The 25,602-nt window shown below is 50.0% G+C and overlaps 1 protein-coding gene across 1 annotated transcript in view; it reads right to left on the bottom strand.

The window, feature by feature from the left end:
* TMEM8B (transmembrane protein 8B) overlaps positions 1–25,602 on the bottom strand; it is a 182,750-nt gene that overhangs the window by 28,466 nt on the left and 128,682 nt on the right. The window contains exons 4-11 of the mRNA XM_083155505.1: positions 14,339–14,472; positions 12,010–12,281; positions 10,373–10,725; positions 9,259–9,355; positions 8,390–8,513; positions 8,108–8,250; positions 4,194–4,372; positions 795–941 (exon numbers count right to left, since the gene is read on the bottom strand). Of these exons, the coding sequence (XP_083011631.1) occupies positions 795–941; positions 4,194–4,372; positions 8,108–8,250; positions 8,390–8,513; positions 9,259–9,355; positions 10,373–10,725; positions 12,010–12,281; positions 14,339–14,472 (1,449 nt within the window). The remainder of the gene's footprint in view (positions 1–794; positions 942–4,193; positions 4,373–8,107; positions 8,251–8,389; positions 8,514–9,258; positions 9,356–10,372; positions 10,726–12,009; positions 12,282–14,338; positions 14,473–25,602) is intronic.

The raw sequence follows: 25,602 nt of genomic DNA, 5'->3' as shown, positions 1-25,602 counted from the left end.
GGCCTGACAGAACCTGGTCTATTTTTGTGATGTTTGGTAATGTTTACAAAATATCGCACCCTATTAAATTTGCGAGTTGTATTCTTTATAATGGGAAAACATCTGGATACGAATTGAAGTGTGAGAAAAAATCAACAGGTCAAAATGTGCAATTTTCGTGGCAAAATTTTTTTTTATTTTTTTTTTACAGCAATTCGCATCCTATGAAATGTGCAATTTTCGGAAAATGTGCGAATTCAGCTGTTTTTTTTAGAAAGATTCGCAAAAGTCTAAAAATCGCATTTCGTGGCAAAAATTTGATTTTTTTTTTTTTACAGCAATTAGCATCCTATGAAATGTGCAATTTTCGGAAAATGTGCGAATTCAGCTGTTTTTTTAGAAAGATTCGCAAAAGTCTAAAAATCGCATCTCATTAAATCTCGCCCATATTGTATCTGCCACAGTATGTAATAAAGATGCCGTTGTACCTTACTGTGTGATTGCCCGATACTTAGGGCCAGAAGTACGAAGCTTCAAAAGTGATAAAATGGAGAGTGATAAACAACCAGCCAATCAGCTCCTACCTGCCATGTCACAGATAAACAACCAGCTCCTACCTGACATTTTTCAAACACAGTCTGTGACATGGCAGGTAGGAGCTGATTGGCTGGCTGTTTATCACATTTGAAGCTTAGTACATCTGGCCCTTAGACACACCAGGGTGCCGCGCTGAGCTGTATGGCGGTGCAGAGCGGTAGGTGAAAATAAAGCACATGCAAACCTGGTGTGCTCACAGTTGCTATGAGTAACCGCACCTGTTTGATGATTGGCTGTAGCCTGGCCATGCTGATAACCGTCACCCACACCGACATGAGCGAGCCGAGGAAATCACAGAACTGCAGGACGTCATACTCCATAATACAGAAGACTACGATGCCGGGCTGGTCGCAGGCGTGATAGAACTGCGCAGACAGATGTGAGAGAAGGTTACACGTCACAGAATATATACTGCAATGTTATAGCACAGTGTATACAGTCACCCAGAGACCAGCGTATACCGTAACCCAGAGACCAGCGTATACCGTCACCCAGAGACCAGCGTATACCACGACCCAGAGACCAGCGTATACCGTCACAGAATATATACTGCAATGTTATAGCACAGTGTATACAGTCACCCAGAGACCAGCGTATACCGTAACCCAGAGACCAACGTATACCGTCACAGAATATATACAGGTTGAGTATCCCGTATCCAAAATGCTCGGGACCAGGAGAATTTTGGATAACGGATTATTCCGTATTTTGGAATATTTTAATATTTCAATGATGTATTTTGAAGTATCTTGCATTTATGCTGTATAAACACATAAAATACACACAAATATATTTTATTACCACATAAAATACACACAAATATATTTTATTTGTTCAAAAATCAAGGTTTCAAAACATGAAACAAAATTTGTGTTCTATCTCAGATATTGAATTTGAATGCCAAGCAATCATTTTCTTGCACATATATAGTGTCAGTTACATATCATGTCCTCAGTAGTGCTGTTACATATGTCCCCAGTGAGTTTTTAGCTAAACAAATTTTTTTTTCCACTTTCTGGAAAGTATGGTTTTCGGAATAATTCGGATAACGGATATTCGGATACGGGTTACTCAACCTGTACTGCAATATTATAGCACAGTGTATACAGTCACCCAGAGACCAGCGTATACTGTCACCCAGAGACCAGCGTATACCGTCACAGAATATATACTGCAATATTATAGCACAGTGTATACAGTCACCCAGAGACCAGCGTATACCGTCACCCAGAGACCAGCGTATACCGTCACCCAGAGACCAGCGTATACAGTCACCCAGAGACCAGCGTATACCGTAACCCAGAGACCAGCGTATACTGTCACCCAGAGACCAGTGTATACAGCCACCCAGAGACCAGCGTATACCGTAACCCAGAGACCAGCGTATACCGTCACAGAATATATACTGCAATATTATAGCTCAGTGTATACAGTCACCCAGAGACCAGCGTATACCGTCACACAGAGACCAGCGTATACCACGATCCAGAGACCAGCGTATACCGTCACAGAATATATACTGCAATGTTATAGCACAGTGTATACAGTCAACCAGAGACCAGCGTATACCGTAACCCAGAGACCAGCGTATACCGTCACCCAGAGACCAGCGTATACCGTCACCCAGAGACCAGCGTAACATGTCACAGAATATATACTACACTGTTATAGCACAGTGTATACCGTCACCCAGAGACCAGCATATACCGTCACAGAATATATACTGCAATGTTATAGCACAGTGTATACCGTCACCCAGAAACCAGCGTATACAGTCACCCAGAGACTAGTGTATACCGTCACCCAGAGACCAGCGCATACCGTCACCCAGAGACCAGCGTATACCGCCACCCAGAGACCAGCGTATACAGTCACCCAGAGACCAGCGTATACAGTCACCCAGAGACCAGCGTATACAGTCACCCAGAGACCAGCGTATACCGCCATCCAGAGACCAGCGTATACCGTCACCCAGAGACCAGTGTATACCGTCACCCAGAGACCAGTGTATACCGTCACCCAGAGACCAGTGTATACCCTCACCCAGAGACCAGTGTATACCGTCACCCAGAGACCAGCGTATACCGTCACCCAGAGACCAGCGTATACAGTCACCCAGAGACCAGCGTATACAGTCACCCAGAGACCAGTGTATACAGTCACCCAGAGACCAGTGTATAACGTCACCCAGAGACCAGTGTATACAGTCAACCAGAGACCAGTGTATACAGTCACCCAGAGACCAGTGTATACAGTCACCCAGAGACCAGTGTATACCGTAACCCAGAGACCAGTGTATACTGCAATATTATAGCACAGTGTATACAGTCACCCAGAGACCAGCGTATACAGTCACCCAGAGACCAGCGTATACCGCCATCCAGAGACCAGTGTATACCGTCACCCAGAGACCAGTGTATACCGTCACCCAGAGACCAGTGTATACCCTCACCCAGAGACCAGTGTATACCCTCACCCAGAGACCAGTGTATACCGTCACCCAGAGACCAGCGTATACCGTAACCCAGAGACCAGCGTATACAGTCACCCAGAGACCAGCGTATACAGTCACCCTGAGACCAGTGTATACAGTCACCCAGAGACCAGTGTATAACGTCACCCAGAGACCAGCGTATACAGTCACCCAGAGACCAGTGTATACAGTCAACCAGAGACCAGTGTATACAGTCACCCAGAGACCAGTGTATACAGTCACCCAGAGACCAGTGTATACAGTCACCCAGAGACCAGTGTATACCGTCACCCAGAGACCAGTGTATACTGCAATATTATAGCACAGTGTATACAGTCACCCAGAGACCAGTGTATAACGTCACCCAGAGACCAGCGTATACCGTCACACAGAGACCAGCGTATACAGTCACTCAGAGACTAGCGTATACAGTCACCCAGAGACTAGTGTATACCGTCACCCAGAGACGAGCATATACGTCACCCAGAGACCAGCGTATACCGTCACCCAGAGACCAGTGTATACAGTCACCCAGAGACCAGCGTATACAGTCACCCAGAAACCAGTGTATACAGTCACCCTGAGACCAGCGTATACAGTCACCCAGAGACCAGCGTATACCGTCACCCAGAGACCAGCGTATACAGTCACCCAGAGTCCAGCGTATACCGTCACCCAGAGACCAGTGTATACAGTCACCCAGAGACCAGCGTATACCGTCACCCAGAGACCAGCGTATACCGTCACCCAGAGACCAGCGTATACAGTCACCCAGAGACCAGCGTATACAGTCACCCAGAGACCAGTGTATAGTCACCCAGAGACCAGCGTATACCGTCACCCAGAGACCAGTGTATACAGTCACCCAGAGACCAGCGTATACCGTCACCCAGGGACCAGTGTATACCGTCACCCAGAGACCAGCGTATACAGTCACCCAGAGACCAGTGTATACAGTCACCCAGAGACCAGTGTATACAGTCACTCAGAGACCAGCGTATACAGTCACCCAGAGACCAGCGTATACAGTCACCCAGAGAACAGTGTATACCGTCACCCAGAGACCAGTGTATATCGTCACCCAGAGACCAGTGTATACCGCCATCCAGAGACCAGTGTATACCGCCATCCAGAGTGTACTCACCGTGGAGAAGAACATGGTGAAGATGTAGACCGAGGCCTCCAGCAGGTAGCGGCTGCGCAGGGCGATGAGCACCGGGGGCAGGAACATCAGGTTACTCAGACAGAGGAGCAATGTGGACAGAAGCTGGAAGCCGTATGTGAAGGCCTGGGCGTTATCTGTGCAGCCCCAACCACTCCATCCTGGGGGAGAGTGACACTCAGACCACAGGAGACCGCAGTACCCCCCAACCACTCACTGTACCCCCCAACCACTCCATCCTGGGGGAGAGTGACACTCAGACCACAGGAGACCGCTGTACCCCCCAACCACACAGAGTACCCCCCAACCACTCCATCCTGGGGGAGAGTGACACTCAGACCACAGGAGACCGCAGTACCCCCCAACCCCTCACTGTACCCCCCAACCACTCCATCCTGGGGGAGAGTGACACTCAGACCACAGGAGACCGCTGTAACCCCCAACCACACAGAGTACCCCCCAACCACTCCATCCTGGGGGAGAGTGACACTCAGACCACAGGAGACCGCAGTACCCCCCAACCCCTCACTGTACCCCCCAACCACTCCATCCTGTGGGAGAGTGACACTCAGACCACAGGAGACCACTGTACCCCCCAACCACACACAGTACCCCCCAACCACTCCATCCTGGGGGAGAGTGACACTCAGACCACAGGAGACCGCTGTACCCCCCAACCACTCACAGTACCCCCCAACTACTCCATCCTGGGGAAGAGTGACACTCAGACCACAGGAGACCGAAGTACCCCCCAACCACTCACTGTACCCCCAACCACTCCATCCTGTGGGAGAGTGACACTCAGACCACAGGAGACCACTGTACCCCCCAACCACACACAGTACCCCCCAACCACTCCATCCTGTGGGAGAGTGACACTCAGACCACAGGAGACCACTGTACCCCCCAACCACACAGAGTACCCCCCAACCACTCCATCCTGGGGGAGAGTGACACAGACCACAGGAGACCACTGTACCCCCCAACCACACACAGTACCTCCCAACCACTCTCAGACCACAGGAGACCACTGTACCCCCTAACCACACTGAGTACCCCCCAACCACTCCATCCTGGGGGAGAGTGACACTCAGACCACAAGAGACCGCTGTATCCCCAACCACTCACTGTACCCCCCAACCACTCCATCCTGGGGGAGTGACACTCAGACCACAGGAGACCGCTGTACCCCCAACCACTCACAGTACCCCCCAACCACTTCATCCTGGGGGAGAGTGACACTCAGACCACAGGAGACCTCTGTACCCCCCAACCACACACAGTACCCCTCAACCACTCCATCCTGGGGGAGAGTGACACTCAGACCACAGGAGACCGCTGTACACCCCAAACACTCCAACCTGGGGGAGAGTGACACTTAGACCACAGGAGACCGCTGTACCCCCCCAACCACACACAGTACCCCCCCAACCACTCCATCCTGGGGGAGAGTGACACTCAGACCACAGGAGACCGCTGTACCCCCCAACCACTCCATCCTGGGGGAGAGTGACACTCAGACCACAGGAGCCTGCTGTGCCCCCCAAACCACTCCATCCTGGGGGAGAGTGACACTCAGACCACACGAGACCACTGTACCCCCCAACCACTCCATCCTGGGGGAAAGTGACACTCAGACCACAGGAGACCGCTGTACCCCCCAACCACACACAGTACCCCCCAACCACTCCATCCTGGGGGAGAGTGACACTCAGACCACAGGAGACCGCTGTGCCCCCCAACCACTCCATCCTGGGGGAGAGTGACACTCAGACCACCGGAGACCACTGTACCCCAAAACCACTCCATCCTGGGGGAGAGTGACACTCAGACCACAGGAGACCGCTGTACCCCCTAACCACAGAGTACCCCCCAACCACTCCATCCTGGGGGAGAGTGACACTCAGACCACAGGAGACCGCTGTACCCCCCAACCACTCCATCCTGGGGAGAGTGATACTCAGACCACAGAAGAACGCTGTACCCCCTAACCACACACAGTACCCCCCCCCCCCCACCACTCCATCCTGGGGGAGAGTGAAACTTCGACCACAGGAGACCGCTGTACCCCCCAACCACTCCATCCTGGGGGAGAGTGACATTTAGACCACAGGAGACCACTGTACCACCCAACCACTCACAGTACCCCCCAACCACTCCATCCTGGGGGAGAGTGACACTCAGACCACAGGAGATCGCTGTACCCCCCAACCACTCCATCCTGGGGGAAAGTGACACTCAGACCACAGGAGACCGCTGTACCCCCCAACCACACACAGTACCCCCCAACCACTCCATCCTGGGGGAGAGTGACACTCAGACCACAGGAGACCGCTGTGCCCCCCAACCACTCCATCCTGGGGGAGAGTGACACTCAGACCACCGGAGACCACTGTACCCCAAAACCACTCCATCCTGGGGGAGAGTGACACTCAGACCACAGGAGACCGCTGTACCCCCTAACCACAGAGTACCCCCCAACCACTCCATCCTGGGGGAGAGTGACACTCAGACCACAGGAGACCACTGTACCCCCTCAACCACTCCATCCTGGGGGAGAGTGACACTCAGACCACAGGAGACCGCTGTACCCCCCAACCACTCCATCCTGGGGGAGAGTGACACTCAGACCACAGGAGACCGCTGTACCCCCCAACCACTCCATCCTGGGGGAGAGTGACACTCAGACCACAGGAGACCGCTGTACCACCTAACCACACAGAGTACTCCCCAACCACTCCATCCTGGGGGAGAGTGACACTTAGACCACAGGAGACCGTTGTACCCCCCAACCACACACAGTACCCCCCAACCACTCCATCCTGGGGAGAGTGATACTCAGACCACAGAAGAACGCTGTACCCCCTAACCACACACAGTACCCCCCCCCACCACTCCATCCTGGGGGAGAGTGAAACTTCGACCACAGGAGACCGCTGTACCCCCCAACCACTCCATCCTGGGGGAGAGTGACACTCAGACCACAGGAGACCGCTGTACCACCTAACCACACAGAGTACTCCCCAACCACTCCATCCTGGGGGAGAGTGACACTTAGACCACAGGAGACCGTTGTACCCCCCAACCACACACAGTACCCCCCAACCACTCCATCCTGGGGAGAGTGATACTCAGACCACAGAAGAACGCTGTACCCCCTAACCACACACAGTACCCCCCCCCACCACTCCATCCTGGGGGAGAGTGAAACTTCGACCACAGGAGACCGCTGTACCCCCCAACCACTCCATCCTGGGGGAGAGTGACATTTAGACCACAAGAGACCGCTGTACCACCCAACCACTCACAGTACCCCCCAACCACTCCATCCTGGGGGAGAGTGACACTCAGACCACAGGAGATCGCTGTACCCCCCAACCACTCACAGTACCCCCCAACCAATCCATCCTGGGGGAGAGTGACACTCAGACCACAGGATACCGCTGTGCCCCCTAACCACACAGAGTACCCCCCAACCACTCCATCCTGGGGGAGAGTGACACTTAGACCACAGGAGACCGCTGTACCACCCAACCACTAACAGTACCCCCCAACCACTCCATCCTGGGGGAGAGTGACACTCAGACCACAGGAGTCCGCTGTACCCCCTAACCACACAGCCATAATCTGTCCCTCTAGTGGTCTCTGCTTATCTCCCTCCTCAGGGAAACCTTGTATCTTACAGTAGTCGGTCATGTACCTCTGTGCTAACGCGTTTCACTTGGACAGTCGTCCTCAGGAAATGCGTGGTCCCTCACCACAATTATCCTCAGTGTTCACCAAAAGCCCGGAAACACCGGATGTCCCGTTACCACCCACCCCATCAGTGAGGCCTCCGCATCCCCCAAGCTGTAACAGTTACATATAACCATCCATAACCCCGCCCATTGCGTTACCTGCCCGGCACTCGCAGGCGGCGTACAGGTAGTTGTTGGTCCTCAGCAGTTTGCACTGTCCGTACGTCCCGCACTCATTGATACACGGGGAGAGGAAAGTGCGCAGGTTTATCTCAGCGCTGACATTCCCGCATGGAGTCCACCTGGAGCACAGATATACAGTATAACGGGGGAGGGGGTACACAATATGGGGGTACACTGTAAGCAGAATTATGCTGAATGACAAGGGGCCACAGCTAGATCTGAGGGGCCACAGTATAGATCTGCACATGGATATCTCACCCGTGTTCCATGGCGCACAGAGAGCGCAGGCTCAGGTACCAGGTGCCAGTCTGGGGGTACGGGATGCGGAGTCGGCTGACAGAATTACTGACATTTACTGACAGAGAGAAGCCAGAGAGGGAATCTGAGGAGGAGAAGGGGCAGAAGCCAGACAATTACCCACAGCTCAGGGGCAGAGTGTGATATAACAGATGGACACCCCAAATATTATCATACACTACCCCCCCCCCCTGGCTCTATATATAATATAACAGATGGACACCCCAAATATTATCATACACTACCCCCCCCCCCCTCTCTATATATAATATAACAGATGGACACCCCAAATATTATCATACACTACCCCCCCCCCCCCGGCTCTATATATAATATAACAGATGGACACCCCAAATATTATCATACACTACCCCCCCCGGCTCTATATATATTATAACAGATGGACACCCCAAATATTATCATACACTACCCCCCCCCCCAGCTCTATATATAATATAACAGATGGACACCCCAAATATTATCATACACTAACCCCCCCCCCCCCGGCTCTATATATAATATAACAGATGGACACCCCAAATATTATCATACACTACCCCCCCCCCCCGGCTCTATATATAATATAACAGATGGACACCCCAAATATTATCATACACTACCCCCCCCCCCCAGCTCTATATATAATATAACAGATGGACACCCCAAATATTATCATACACCCCCCCCCCCCCCGGCTCTATGTATAATATAACAGAAGCCGGCACCCAGATAACGCCGTGCGCAGGGAGTTGTACCCACACCGGATGGTGCTTAGGGCCCCTGTGGCTCTGTCAGGATCTAGGAGAACACTTTATGTGATGACTACGCACCTGTCTGGCAGCTTATAGACGCGTTATCCCCAGAGATCAGGGGGACACCGTGGTTCAGACACCCAAACACAGTCAGGTTCTCACCTTGCACAGAGGACTGATAGGAAGATACAGAGGAGAGAAAATGGTAATATCACTGAAATCCAGCAACACATGTGTGCCATACGTGGGCCCCTCCTCACCAATCACAGATCTCTACCTCAGTCATACGTATGCCCCTCCACCCCAACCACAGATCTCTACAGTCATACGTGTGCCCCTCCACACCAACCAGAGATCTCTTCCTCAGTCATACATGTGCCCCTCCACACCAATCACAGATCTCTACCTCAGTCATACGTGTGCCCCTCCACACCAACCACAGATCTCAGTCATACGTGTGCCCCTCCACACCAACCACAGATCTCAGTCGTATGTGTGCTCCTCCACACCAATCACAGATCTCAGTCATACGTGTGCCCCTCCACACCAACCACAGATCTCGGTCTCAGTCATACGTGTGCCCCTCCACACCAACCAGGTATCTCTACCTCAGTCATATGTGTGCCCCTCCACACCAATCACAGATCTCTACCTCACTCATACATGTACCCCTCCACACCAACCAGAGATCTCTACCTCAGTCATACGTGTGCCCCTCCACACCAATCACAGATCTCTACCTCAGTCATACGTGTGCCATTCCACACCAATCACAGATCTCTACCTCAGTCATACGTGTGCCCCTCCACACCAATCACAGATCTCTACCTCAGTCATACGTGTGCCCATCCACACCAATCGCAGATCTCTACCTCAGTCATACGTGTGCCCCTCCACACCAATCACAGATCTCTACCTCAGTCATACGTGTGCCCCTCCACACAAACCACAGATCTCTGTCTCAGTCATACGTGTGCCCCTCCACACCAACCAGAGATCTCTGTCTCAGTCATACGTGTACCCCTCCACACCAACCACAGATCTCTACCTCAGTCATACGTGTGCCCCTCCACACCAATCACAGATCTGTACCTCAGTCATACGTGTGCCCCTCCACACCAATCACAGATCTCAGTCATACGTGTGCCCACCCAAACCAACCACAGATCTGTGCCCTGATCCTGCTACTCACAGCGTTGAGTCGCACCTCCAGGTTCAGCACCCCTCCACTATCCAGCACCGGCAATAGATTGATGCTGAACACGGCTGGTCGGTCAGGAGGTACAGACACATTGGGTCCAAAGAATATATAGAAGTGAACTGAGAAGGTGTCCAGCTCATTCCTCAGTGTAGGCCGTATGGGCCAACAGGAAGGCAGGAGGATGGTGCTGTCACCCCAGGACATGTTAGCAGCTGACAGAGAAAGCCCTGCAGAAGGTAGACCTTCTAAGGAAGCCAGTCCCCCAGCAGCTCCAAAGGATTGAGGCATGTTTAGAGAAGAGCTGGGACTTGTGGAAGATCGAGAGAGACCTGGGCGGGAACAGTCTACAACAAGAAAAAGGCGATCACAATGGGAAGGAGAACCGATCCTTACCCCTCCAGCTTACTCATGCTCGATCACAATGAGAATGAAGATGGATATTCAATCTCCCTATGCGTGGCTAATTAGCCCCAGAATATCAGTGAGTATGTCAATAGGTCATCTCTTCCCTAAGTTCTGTTCCTCTTTCATACCAGAAGATCCCAATGAGAATGACATCAGGTTACCAGACCACAGCCTCCAAGCCCAGCTCTCTCATACCAGAACATACCAATCAGAATGACAACAGGTTACAGCCTCCAAGCCTGGATCTCTCACATCAGACATCCCAATAAGAATCACAGCAGATTATCAAACCACAGCCTCCAAGCCCGGCTCTCTCACACCAAAAGATACCATTGAGAACGACAACAGGTTACAGCCTCCAAGCCCAGCTCTCTCACACCAGAACATCCTAATGAGAAGGACAACAGGTTACCAGCCTCAAAGCCTGGCTCTCTAGAAGACCCGAATAAGAATGATAATAGGTTACTTAACCACCCTCCCCCACCCCAGCCCGACTCTCTCCCATGAGAACATCCCAATGAGTATTACATAAGGCTATCAGGCCCAAGCCCTGGCTCTCTCACACCAGAAGATCCCAATGAGAAGGACAACAGGTTGCCAGCCCCCAAGTCCGGCTCTCACATACCAGAAGATCCCAATGAGAAGGACAACAGGTTACCAGCCCCCAAGTCCGGCTCTCTCACACCAGAAGATCCCAATGAGAAGGACAACAGGTTACCAGCCCCCAAGTCCGGCTCTCTCACACCAGAAGATCCCAATGAGAAGGACAACAGGTTACCAGCCCCCAAGTCCAGCTCTCTCACACCAGAAGATCCCAATGAGAAGGACAACAGGTTACCAGCCCCCAAGTCCGGCTCTCTCACACCAGAAGATCCCAATGAGAAGGACAACAGGTTACCAGCCCCCAAGTCCGGCTCTCTCACACCAGAAGATCCCAATGAGAAGGACAACAGGTTACCAGCCCCCAAGTCCAGCTCTCTCACACCAGAAGATCCCAATGAGAAGGACAACAGGTTACCAGCCCCCAAGTCCGGCTCTCACATACCAGAAGATCCCAATGAGAAGGACAACAGGTTACCAGCCACTAAGACTGGATCTTTCACACCAGAACATCTCAATGAGAATGATATCAGGTTATCAAACCCCAAGCGCTGCTCTCACATACCAGAAGATCCCAATGACAACAGGATACCAGACCCTAAGGCCGGCTCCTTTGTACCCACCTTGAAGCTGTGTAGTCAGCTGGAAATAGATGGCAGTGCCTGATATTCCGGTTCTTTCCACCAAAACATAATACCAGTGCTGCCATAATGGCAGAGCCAGAACCAGCTGGCATACAGTGGGGCTGGCGCAGTCCTGGCTGGAAGAGTTGTGTAGAGGAGGAGCTTTGGCACGAAGTCTCAGGAGAAGGGGACATCTTTCAATAGAGCGCAGTCCAAGACGACATCCGAGGAGACTGACCTGCAGTCCCAGGGTGAACTGAGGAATAAAGACCCTGGAAGTGCGGGAGATCAGAGATAATATGTAATAGTGTGTGGCCAACATCACACTGTTCATACAAATCACACATATAGTTGCATGTGATTTGCGGTACAAAAAATAGCACTAAAATTTCCCTATATTGGGAAAGAGCCGCATCTGACTATACACACACATGTGACTATACACACACACATGTGACTATACACACACGTGTGACTATACACACACGTGTGACTATACACACATGTGACTATATACACACATGTGGCTCTTCATGCATTCATCCGGGTAGTGCTACTGGAGAAAGGACGACCTGCGTGGGAGCGTGGAGAGTATTTCTGTATATATGTTGTGTGAAAGATATGTGCAAAGTGCGTGTACAGATGTAGCCACTGCCATCTATCCCTATAATAGGATGAAGTGAGGAATTGGATTACTCTGCTAATCCCCTACTCTATTGTTCTATGTATTGTATTGCAGCTGAGAACAATAGGATAGCCATGGTGAGCCACGGTGAGCCATGGCCTAAGGAAGATAGATGAGATGGGCTGTATGTGAATCCAAGTTTACATTTCAGGGTGTCAGTGTGTATTTATTTCAACAATGGTCGTGCCGTGGGACTACAATTCCCAGCAGGTCCAATTGTGGCATGATACTGCTGGGGGATCCTTAGTTTTTGTTCCCCATATTTTTGGAACCAGGACCGGTCCAAGAGCCCAGTGTTGGTTTCTTAAATACACCAAACCCCAACAATGTTTTCCTCCATATTCGGGAAACCAGGACCGGCTCAAAGAGCCGGGGGCTGGTTATGCTGGGGAGGGGGGACCCCACCACATTTTTATTTTACCCCCCAAAAATGCACGCTCCTGTTATACCCCTTTTACACCAAAAACCCTGGTCGGACCCTGGTCTTTGAACGCTGGAGTTTCCAGGGTCTGACCCTGCTTTATACCCCGTTTACACAGCACTTTTACCTGGGTCGGACCTGGGTCTGCACCATTTACACTGAACCTGGGTCAGCCCTGCCTTTCCTCGTGGATGTCGTTAAAAATGCTTGCTCGTTGCCAAGGGTGGTATAAGATTATATATATATATATATATATATATTATATTTATATAAATATATATATATAATATTTATATAAATATATATATTTATAAATAATATATATATTTCTTATTACTGCTTGAATAAAAATTTTGAGGGGGTAGATGGGGGAAGCTGTCTCCGGGTGCTGAGAGGAGGGGGGGTACCTGTCAGCCCGAGGTCGGAGGAGATGATGTGCGCCGCTGCTGTACCTCCCCCCGCAGCCGCGAAGTTCCTGCGGCGAATGGACAGTCAGTGGCGGGGGTCCCTCCGGCACATGGGAACTAGTACTAGTTCCCATGTGCTGGAGGGACCACCGACACTGACTGTCCATTCGCCGCAGGAACCGGCTGCCGGGGGGAGGTACAGAAGCAGCGGCGTACATCATCCCCTCAGCACCTGCAGGGACCCCCCTCCTCCCGCAGCAGCTGGGCACAGCTTCCCCAACGCTACACACTGTGGACCCGCTACGGGACCATTTACACCGCCATTTACTCGAGTTTCTTGAAGGGTTTCATTGTACAGAGGAAAAGCAAGTTCTAAATACACAATACTGACAATGGCTCTTATTCTGGTTCACTTGCAAAGTCAAATTCCTTCTCAAATGGACAAAACCATGTGCACTGCAGGTGGGGCAGATGTAACAGGTGCAGAGAGAGTTAGATTTGGGTGAGTTATTCTGTTTCTGTGCAGGGTAAATACTGACTGCTTTATTCTTACACTGCAATATAGATCTCCCTTTGAAGTAAAAACCCCACCCAAATCTAACTCTCTCTGCACAAGTAACATCTACCCCACCTGCAGTGCACATGGTTTTGTCCATTTGAGAAGGAATTTGCTTTTGCGAGTGAATCAGAATAAGGGCCAATGTCTCCTCAGAGATGCCATTGGGAGCAGAACACGGTAAAGGTTCCCTATAATGGTCACATACTGTACTGGAGGTAAGTTCCCCGCATCACACAGGAACAGATGGGATTACTCACTTGTACAATGCTGAGCGATTGTGAGCTGGTAGCATCTGCTCTGTGATGTACCCCGGGTACAGGACTGGCACCCCAACTGCCCTCTGCACAATGAGCTGTGGCTGAAAGAGGTACTGACACTCATCGTGTAACCCCTGCACGCACAACAAGAGGGGGGTGACATCAGAGAGGGAAAGTGACATCATAGGAAGAGAGATAGTAGTGACATCAGCGAGAGAGAGTGTGAGAGACACAAGAGACAAGGAAGGGGCAGATTTATTAAGCTCGGTGAAGTGATAAACTGTCTAGTTTTTATCACCGGCCAATCAGCTCCTACCTGTCATTTTTCAAACCAAGCCTGTATCTTCACAGGTAGGAGCTGATTGGCCGGTTTGTCACTTCACCGAGCTTAATAAATCTACACCGAAGAGAGATAGTAGGTGACATCAGCGAGAGAGAGAGTGTGAGAGACACAAGAGACATCAGAACAAGAAAAAGAGAGAGAGATCAGTGACATCAGAGAGGGAAAGTGACATCAGAGGAAGAGAGAGAGAGAAGTGACAGAAAGATAGTAGTGACATCAGCGAGAGAGAGAGTGTGAGAGACACAAGAGACATCAGAACAAGAAAAAGAGAGAGCAGTGACATCAGAGAAAGGTGACATCAGAATTAGACAGATATAGTGGTGACAGCAGAGAGACAAAAAGAGAAAGAAAAATGACATCAGAGAGCAAGAGATGAGAAAGGGAGAGACGTGACATCACAGAGAGAGAAGTGACATCAGAGAGAGAGACGTGACATCACAGAGAGAGAAGTGACATCAGAGAGAAGTATCTCTGTGTCATCAGTGCCACCCTCCCCCACCCATGTCACAAACACCACCATAGACACCTGGAGCAGCAGGACTGGCACAGGAAGATGCCCACTTATCAGTAAATACGTGTGGGTGTTTGGGGGTTACCACACTGTATGACCGGGATGGCAGCAGACATCGGAGATGACCCTGTTCCCGCCAGCAGCTGCTTCCCCTGTTGTTTCTACGGGAGATGAGATGCTGCATCCTATGGGCTGCACAGATCACATATAGCAGGAAATGGATCTTCTAGAACCCTCCCCGATCTGACAATGGCTGCAGTGCATGTGTGGTCAGCGAGGACGCATTGTACACCAGCACTACATTGAGTGAGCCCGTGGCAGAGACACGGGGTACCCCAGCACTACACTGATAACATTATGGGAATGCAGGGTACCCCAGCACTACACTGAGCACATGATGGGGTACCCCAGCACTACACTGATAACATTATGGGGATGAAGGATGAAGGGGGGGAAATGGCACAGGCTAATGTAACGGTATAATTTACATGGTTTCAACTGTACATATGAAAAACCAACATGGTTACTGTGGTAACTAGATGATTCGCAGTGTCCGGTTGGTGGTGCTCCCAAAGGATGTTCAGCAATGAAACTGAAAAAAATGGTGGTCACGAGGATGACTACAAGAGAACATACGTGAGGTTTTTTGGGGCACGCTTTACAAATAATTTAGTTGATCTGGTATGATGGTAATGAGTTATAAATTAAATTTTTATTAGATATGCGCTAAAAGAAGAAAGAAAGGTGAAATGGTCACTTGTGTTAATTCGCAAATGAGCAGGTTGGTCACCTGATGATGAGAGTCCTGAACAATGTCGCTATAGCCGGCGCAATGAAAGGATAAGTATATGGTCCACCTGTGCAACGATTAGATCAGGTGGTCGGTCAAATTAACGTATGCCTCCTGTCATGATTATCTGTTCGATCAATGTATGTCTGATATTGTTGTAAAGTTATGTCTCCTGTGAGTATTGGAATCAGGACATGTCTTTTATTATGTGGGTAAACTGTAGGTGACCCTGGTTTGAGTTTGAGGCCTGTATTCCCTCTGTTTGACATTTGTGGACTCCTCTGGAGTTAGGATGTAAGATAAAGATCTGAGACCCCTCATAAACCAGATTGGGGGGGAGAGCAATAGTGTCCAGCCAACAGGCCAAAGTTGTTCTGGCCCTCCACTAAATTACCTCTTATCACTTGAGGAATGTATAAAATCTACTTCAAAGCAGGGACAAATTCTTTATGGGAAAGATCCTATATCTAGGGACTTTCACTAGGCTCAGCAAGGGGATGGTTAAAAATCCCAAGGGTGGGAGGGATGAGGGAGTCTTCAAGGTATAACTAAGACCCTTCTCCCTATAGTCAGTGTCACTACCTGGGGGTCTAGCAAACAGGCTGTAAGTGACGAGAGATTTCTTGTGGAGAACCCCTCCACGTCAGGATTGGTACTTAAGTGTAAGATACGGTTCTGTCATTTTTCCCTTTTATTTTATTTCTGAAATTGCATTTAACCTTGTGTGTACTTTTAAAATCATTGTAATATATTGTAACTATTTTCTAAAGCTCTGTTAGTATTTCTAGGAATAAATAATACATATTCTCAGTCCTGGTTCTGTGTTCTTAAGACTCATTAGCCTCAGAAGAGTTACCATTTGTATATTGGGTACTTATGTAATATCTGGGCTCCCGCTTTTCTTATGAGACCGCGTCCGCTCGCCACGCTTCGGGCACGGTGGCTCACTGCGCTCGCCACACTATATAAAATCAACTCCATGCGTAGTTGGATAGTAGGGGTATGAAAAAATGGGGTGCATTTAACATGGGAGCCCAGATAATACATAAGTACCGTATATTGTATTGTGCGGTCAGGTGCGAGCCAAGCCGCCCATTGCGCAGTTTCAAGCGCTAAAATCATGTTTTGGCTGGTGGCAGTGTACCTCAAGTAAAAGACCCGAGAGTCCAAAGTGAACCCCAGTCACGGCCGGAGCTGCTCAGATTGTTGTATCGGAGCAGGCGACCGGTGGGTCCGTGACAACCTGTCAACCAAAATCACACAAGTAACAGTAATGATGATTCAATTAGTCTTAATAATACGTATGGTTTGACAGAGGTGGTCTGTTATTGACGCTTGACACTACTTATCCTTTCATTGCGCCGGCTATAGTGACATTGCTCAGGACTCTCATCATCAGGTGACCAACCTGTTCATTTGTTAATTAACATTATGGGGATGCAGGGTACCCCAGCACTACACTGAGCACATGATGAGGTACCCTAGCACTACACTGAGCACATGATGGGGTACCCCAGCACTACACTGAGCACATCACTGGGACGCTGAGTACCCCAGCACTACACTGAGCACATCATAGGAACGTGGGATACCCCAGCACTACACTGAGCACATCAGAGAGACATATCAGTAACGGAGAGAGACAGTGTGATGTCAGAGAGACAGCTCAGTAAAAGATGCAAAGACAACATGACACCAGAGAGAGAAAGCTCAGTCACAGAGACAGAGAGAGACAGCTCAGTCACAGAGACAGAGAGAGACACAGCTCAGTCACAGAGACAGAGAGAGACACAGCTCAGTCACAGAGACAGAGAAAGAGACAGCTCGGTCACAGAGACAGAGACAGAGAGAGAGACACAGCTCAGTCACAGAGACAAAGAGAGACAGCTCAGTCACAGAGACAGAGAGAGACACAGCTCAGTCACAGAGACAGAGAAAAAGACAGCTCGGTCACAGAGACAGACAGAGAGACACAACTCAGTCACAGAGACAGAGAGAGACACAGCTCAGTCACAGAGACACAGCTCAGTCACAGAGACAGAGAGAGACACACAGCTCAGTCACAGAGACAGAGCGAGACACAGCTCAGTCACAGAGACAGAGAGAGACACACAGCTCAGTCACATGGACAGAGAAAGACAGCTCAGTCACAGAAACAGAGAGAGACACAGCTCAGTCACAGAGAAAGAGACAGCTCAGTCACAGAGACAGAGAGAGACAGCTCAATCACAGAGACAGAGAGAGACAGCTCGGTCACAGAGACAGAGAGAGAGACACAGCTCAGTCACAGAGACAGAGAGAGACAGCTCAGTCACAGAGACAGAGAGAGACAGCTCAGTCCCAGAGATAGAGAGAGACAGCTCAGTCCCAGAGACAGAGAGAGACACAGCTCAGTCACAGAGACAGAGAAAGAGACAGCTCGGTCACAGAGACAGACAGAGAGACACAGCTCAGTCACAGAAACAGAGAGAGACACAGCTCAGTCACAGAGACAGAGAGAGACACAGCTCAGTCACAGAGACAGAGAGAGACACAGCTCAGTCACAGAGAAAGAGACAGCTCGGTCACAGAGACAGACAGAGAGACACAGCTCAGTCACAGAAACAGAGAGAGACACAGCTCAGTCACAGAGACAGAGAGAGACACAGCTCAGTCACAGAGACAGAGAGAGACAGCTCAGTCACAGAGAAAGAGAGATTTGTCTCAGTCACAGACAGAAAGAGACAGTTCAGTAACAGATATAAAGAGACAGCCCAGTCAAAGAGATATAAAGAGACAGCTCAGTCACAGAGACAGAGAGGGACAGCTCAGTCGCAGAGACACAGCTCAGTCACAGAGACCGAGAGAGAGAGCTCAGTCACAGAGACCGAGAGAGACAGCTCAGTCACAGAGACAGAGAGAGACACAGCTCAGTCACAGAGACAGAGAGAGACAGCTCAGTCACAGAGAAAGAGAGATACAGCTCAGTCACAGAGACAGAGAAAGACAGCTTAGTCACAGAGTGAGACAGCTCAGTCACAGAGAGAGACAGCTCAGTCACAGAGACAGAGAGAGACAGCTCAGTCACAGAGACAGAGAGAGACAGCTCAGTCACAGAGAAAGAGAGATACGTCTCAGTCACAGACAGAAAGAGACAGCTCAGTAACAGATATAAAGAGACAGCCCAGTCAAAGAGATATAAAGAGACAGCTCAGTCACAGAGACAGAGAGAGAGACAGCTCAGTCACAGAGAGAGAGAAACAGCTCAGAGACAGAGAGACACAGCTCAGTCACATAGACAGAGAAAGAGACAGCTCAGTCACAGAGAGAGAGACACAGCTCAGAGACAGAGAGACACAGCTCAGTCACATAGACAGAGAAAGAGACAGCTCAGTCACAGAGACAGAGATAGAAAGCTCAGTCACAGAGAAAGAGAGATACAGCTCAGTCACAGACATAAAGAGACAGCTTAGTAACAGATATAAAGAGACAGCCCAGTCAAAGAGATATAAAGAGACAGCTCAGTCACAGAGACAGATAGAGACAGCTCAGTCACAGAGAGAGACAGCTCAGTCACAGAGACAGAGAGAGACAGCTCAGTCACAGAGACAGAGAGAGACAGCTCAGTCACAGAGACAGAGAGAGACAGCTCAATCACAGAGACAGAGAGAGACAGCTCAGTCACAGAGACAGAGAGAGACAGCTCAGTCACAGAGAGAGAGACAGCTCAGTCACAGAGAGAGAGACAGCTCAATCACAGAGACAGAGACAGCTCAATCACAGAGAAAGAGAGACAGCTCAGTCACAGAGACAGAGAGAGAGACAGCTCAGTCACCGAGAGAGACAGCTCAGTCACAGAGACAGAGAAAGACAGCTCAGTCACCGAGACAGAGAGAGACAGCTCAGTCACAGAGACAGAGAGAGACAGCTCAGTCACAGAGACAGAGAGAGACAGCTCAGTCACAGACAGAGAGAGACAGCTCAGTCACAGAGACAGAGAGAGACAGCTCAATCACAGAGAAAGAGAGACAGCTCAGTCACAGAGAAAGAGAGACAGCTCAGTCACAGAGTCATGGAGAGACACAGCTCAGTCACAGAGACATGGAGAGAGACAGCTCAGTCACAGAGAGACAGAGAGAGACAGCTCAGCCACAGAGAGACAGAGAGAGACAGCTCAGTCACAGAGACAGAGAGAGACAGCTCAGTCATAGAGACAAAGAGAGGGACAGCTCAGTCGCAGAGATAGAGAGAGACAGCTCAGTCACAGAGACAGAGAGTGACAGCTCAGTCACAGAGACAGAGAAAGACAGCTCAGTCACAGAGACAGAGAGAGACAGCTCAGTCACAGAGACAGAGAGAGAAAGCTCAGTCACAGAGACAGAGAGAGACAGCTAAGTCAGAGAGACAGAGAGAGACACCTCAGTCACAGAGACGGAGAGAGACAGCTCAGTCAGAGACAGAGAGAGACACAGCTCAGTCACATAGACAGAGAGAGACAGCTCAGTCACAGAGACAGAGAGATACAGCTCAGTCACAGAGACCGAGAGAGACAGCTCAGTCACAGAGACCGAGAGAGACAGCTCAGTCACAGAGACCGAGAGAGACAGCTCAGTCACAGAGACCGAGAGAGACAGCTCAGTCACAGAGACAGAGAGAGACAGCTCAATCACAGAGACAGAGACAGCTCAATCACAGAGAAAGAGAGATACGTCTCAGTCACAGACAGAAAGAGACAGCTCAGTAACAGATATAAAGAGACAGCCCAGTCAAAGAGATATAAAGAGACAGCTCAGTCACAGAGACCGAGAGAGACTGCTCAGTCACAGAGACCGAGAGAGACAGCTCAGTCACAGAGACCGAGAGATACGTCTCAGTAACAGACAGAAAGAGACAGCTCAATAACAGATATAAAGAGACAGCCCAGTCAAAGAGATTTAAAGAGACAGCTCAGTCACAGAGACAGAGAGAGAGACAACTCAGTCACAGAGAGAGAGACACAGCTCAGACACAGAGACAGAGAGACACAGCTCAGTCACATAGACAGAGAAAGAGACAGCTCAGTCACAGAGACAGAGATAGAAAGCTCAGTCACAGAGAAAGAGAGACAGCTCAGTCACAGAGACAGAGAGAGACAGCTCAATCACAGAGACAGAGAGAGACAGCTCAGTCACAGAGACAGAGAGAGACAGCTCAGTCACAGAGAGAGAGACAGCTCAGTCACATAGACAGAGAGAGAGACAGCTCAGTCACAGAGACAGAGAGAGACAGCTCAGTCACCGAGACAGAGAGAGACAGCTCAGTCACAGAGAAAGAGAGAGAGACAGCTCAATCACAGAGACAGAGACAGCTCAATCACAGAGAAAGAGAGACATCTCAGTCACAGGGACAGAGAGAGAGAGACAGCTCAGTCACAGAGAGAGACAGCTCAGTCACAGAGACAGAGAGAGACACAGCTCAGTCATAGAGAAAGAGACAGCTCGGTCACAGAGACAGACAGAGAGACACTGCTCAGTCACAGAGACAGAGAGAGACAGCTCAGTCACAGAGACAGAGAGAGACAGCTCAGTCACAGAGAAAGAGAGATACGTCTCAGTCACAGACAGAAAGAGACAGCTCAGTAACAGATATAAAGAGACAGCCCAGTCAAAGAGATATAAAGAGACAGCTCAGTCACAGAGACAGAGAGAGAGGCAGCTCAGTCACAGAGAGAGAGAAACAGCTCAGAGACAGAGAGACACAGCTCAGTCACATAGACAGAGAAAGAGACAGCTCAGTCACAGAGAAAGAGATAGAAAGCTCAGTCACAGAGAAAGAGAGATACAGCTCAGTCACAGACATAAAGAGACAGCTCAGTAACAGATATAAAGAGACAGCCCAGTCAAAGAGATATAAAGAGACAGCTCAGTCACAGAGACAGAGAGAGACAGCTCAGTCACAGAGAGATACAGCTAAGTCACAGAGACAGAGAGAGACAGCTCAGTCACAGAGACAGAGAGAGACAGCTCAATCACAGAGACAGAGAGAGACAGCTCAGTCACAGAGACAGAGAGAGACAGCTCAGTCACAGAGAGAGAGAGAGACAGCTCAATCACAGAGACAGAGACAGCTCAATCACAGAGAAAGAGAGACAGCTCAGTCACAGAGACAGAGAGAGACAGCTCAGTCACAGAGTCAGAGAGAGACAGCTCAGTCACCGAGACAGAAAGAGACAGCTCAGTCACAGAGACAGAGAGAGACAGCTCAGTCACAGAGACAGAGAGAGAGCTCAGTCACAGACAGAGAGAGACAGCTCAGTCACAGAGACAGAGAGAGACAGCTCAATCACAGAGAAAGAGAGACAGCTCAGTCACAGAGAAAGAGAGACAGCTCAGTCACAGAGACATGGAGAGAGACAGCTCAGTCACAGAGACATGGAGAGAGACAGCTCAGTCACAGAGAGACAGAGAGAGACAGCTCAGTCACAGAGAGACAGAGAGAGACAGCTCAGTCACAGAGACAGAGAGAGACAGCTCAGTCACAGAGACAAAGAGAGGGACAGCTCAGTCGCAGAGATAGAGAGAGACAGCTCAGTCACAGAGACAGAGAGTGACAGCTCAGTCACAGAGACAGCTCAGTCACAGAGACAGAGAAAGACAGCTCAGTCACAGAGACAGAGAAAGACAGCTCAGTCACAGAGTGAGACAGCTCAGTCACAGAGAGAGACAGCTCAGTCACAGAGACAGAGAGAGACAGCTCAGTCACAGAGACAGAGAGAGACAGCTCAGTCACAGAGAAAGAGAGATACGTCTCAGTCACAGACAGAAAGAGACAGCTCAGTAACAGATATAAAGAGACAGCCCAGTCAAAGAGATATAAAGAGACAGCTCAGTCACAGAGACAGAGAGAGAGACAGCTCAGTCACAGAGAGAGACACAGCTCAGAGACAGAGAGACACAGCTCAGTCACATAGACAGAGAAAGAGACGGCTCAGTCACAGAGACAGAGATAGAAAGCTCAGTCACAGAGAAAGAGAGATACAGCTCAGTCACAGACATAAAGAGACAGCTTAGTAACAGATATAAAGAGACAGCCCAGTCAAAGAGATATAAAGAGACAGCTCAGTCACAGAGACAGAGAGAGACAGCTCAGTCACAGAGAGAGACAGCTCAGTCACAGAGACAGAGAGAGACAGCTCAGTCACAGAGACAGAGAGAGACAGCTCAATCACAGAGACAGAGAGAGACAGCTCAGTCACAGAGACAGAGAGAGACAGCTCAGTCACAGAGAGAGAGACAGCTCAGTCACAGAGAGAGAGAGAGACAGCTCAATCACAGAGACAGAGACAGCTCAATCACAGAGAAAGAGAGACAGCTCAGTCACAGAGACAGAGAGAGAGACAGCTCAGTCACCGAGAGAGACAGCTCAGTCACAGAGACAGAGAAAGACAGCTCAGTCACCGAGACAGAGAGAGACAGCTCAGTCACAGAGACAGAGAGAGACAGCTCAGTCACAGAGACAGAGAGAGCTCAGTCACAGACAGAGAGAGACAGCTCAGTCACAGAGACAGAGAGAGACAGCTCAATCACAGAGAAAGAGAGACAGCTCAGTCACAGAGAAAGAGAGACAGCTCAGTCACAGAGACATGGAGAGACACAGCTCAGTCACAGAGACATGGAGAGAGACAGCTCAGTCACAGAGAGACAGAGAGAGACAGCTCAGCCACAGAGAGACAGAGAGAGACAGCTCAGTCACAGAGACAGAGAGAGACAGCTCAGTCATAGAGACAAAGAGAGGGACAGCTCAGTCGCAGAGATAGAGAGAGACAGCTCAGTCACAGAGACAGAGAGTGACAGCTCAGTCACAGAGACAGAGAAAGACAGCTCAGTCACAGAGACAGAGAGAGACAGCTCAGTCACAGAGACAGAGAGAGAAAGCTCAGTCACAGAGACAGAGAGAGACAGCTAAGTCAGAGAGACAGAGAGAGACACCTCAGTCACAGAGACGGAGAGAGACAGCTCAGTCAGAGACAGAGAGAGACACAGCTCAGTCACATAGACAGAGAGAGACAGCTCAGTCACGGAGACAGAGAGATACAGCTCAGTCACAGAGACCGAGAGAGACAGCTCAGTCACAGAGACCGAGAGAGACAGCTCAGTCACAGAGACAGAGAGAGAGACAGCTCAATCACAGAGACAGAGACAGCTCAATCACAGAGAAAGAGAGATACGTCTCAGTCACAGACAGAAAGAGACAGCTCAGTAACAGATATAAAGAGACAGCCCAGTCAAAGAGATATAAAGAGACAGCTCAGTCACAGAGACCGAGAGAGACTGCTCAGTCACAGAGACCGAGAGAGACAGCTCAGTCACAGAGACCGAGAGATACGTCTCAGTAACAGACAGAAAGAGACAGCTCAATAACAGATATAAAGAGACAGCCCAGTCAAAGAGATTTAAAGAGACAGCTCAGTCACAGAGACAGAGAGAGAGACAGCTCAGTCACAGAGAGAGAGACACAGCTCAGACACAGAGACAGAGAGACACAGCTCAGTCACATAGACAGAGAAAGAGACAGCTCAGTCACAGAGACAGAGATAGAAAGCTCAGTCACAGAGAAAGAGAGACAGCTCAGTCACAGAGACAGAGAGAGACAGCTCAATCACAGAGACAGAGAGAGACAGCTCAGTCACAGAGACAGAGAGAGACAGCTCAGTCACAGAGAGAGAGACAGCTCAGTCACATAGACAGAGAGAGAGACAGCTCAGTCACAGAGACAGAGAGAGACAGCTCAGTCACCGAGACAGAGAGAGACAGCTCAGTCACAGAGACAGAGAGAGACAGCTCAGTCACAGAGACAGAGAGAGAGACAGCTCAATCACAGAGACAGAGACAGCTCAATCACAGAGAAAGAGAGACATCTCAGTCACAGGGACAGAGAGAGAGAGACAGCTCAGTCACAGAGAGAGACAGCTCAGTAACAGAGACAGAGAGAGACACAGCTCAGTCACAGAGAAAGAGACAGCTCGGTCACAGAGACAGACAGAGAGACACTGCTCAGTCACAGAGACAGAGAGAGACAGCTCAGTCACAGAGACAGAGAGAGACAGCTCAGTCACAGAGAAAGAGAGATACGTCTCAGTCACAGACAGAAAGAGACAGCTCAGTAACAGATATAAAGAGACAGCCCAGTCAAAGAGATATAAAGAGACAGCTCAGTCACAGAGACAGAGAGAGACAGCTCAGTCATAGAGACAAAGAGAGGGACAGCTCAGTCGCAGAGATAGAGAGAGACAGCTCAGTCACAGAGACAGAGAGTGACAGCTCAGTCACAGAGACAGAGAAAGACAGCTCAGTCACAGAGACAGAGAGAGACAGCTCAGTCACAGAGACAGAGAGAGAAAGCTCAGTCACAGAGACAGAGAGAGACAGCTAAGTCAGAGAGACAGAGAGAGACACCTCAGTCACAGAGACGGAGAGAGACAGCTCAGTCAGAGACAGAGAGAGACACAGCTCAGTCACATAGACAGAGAGAGACAGCTCAGTCACGGAGACAGAGAGATACAGCTCAGTCACAGAGACCGAGAGAGACAGCTCAGTCACAGAGACCGAGAGAGACAGCTCAGTCACAGAGACAGAGAGAGAGACAGCTCAATCACAGAGACA

This window comes from Crinia signifera, chromosome 1 (assembly GCF_055691185.1).
Source record: "Crinia signifera chromosome 1, ASM5569118v1, whole genome shotgun sequence".
Classification (NCBI taxonomy): domain Eukaryota; kingdom Metazoa; phylum Chordata; class Amphibia; order Anura; family Myobatrachidae; genus Crinia; species Crinia signifera.
The sequence above is the reverse complement of the archived record's forward strand: the minus strand, read 5'-3'. Positions and strand labels throughout refer to the sequence as shown.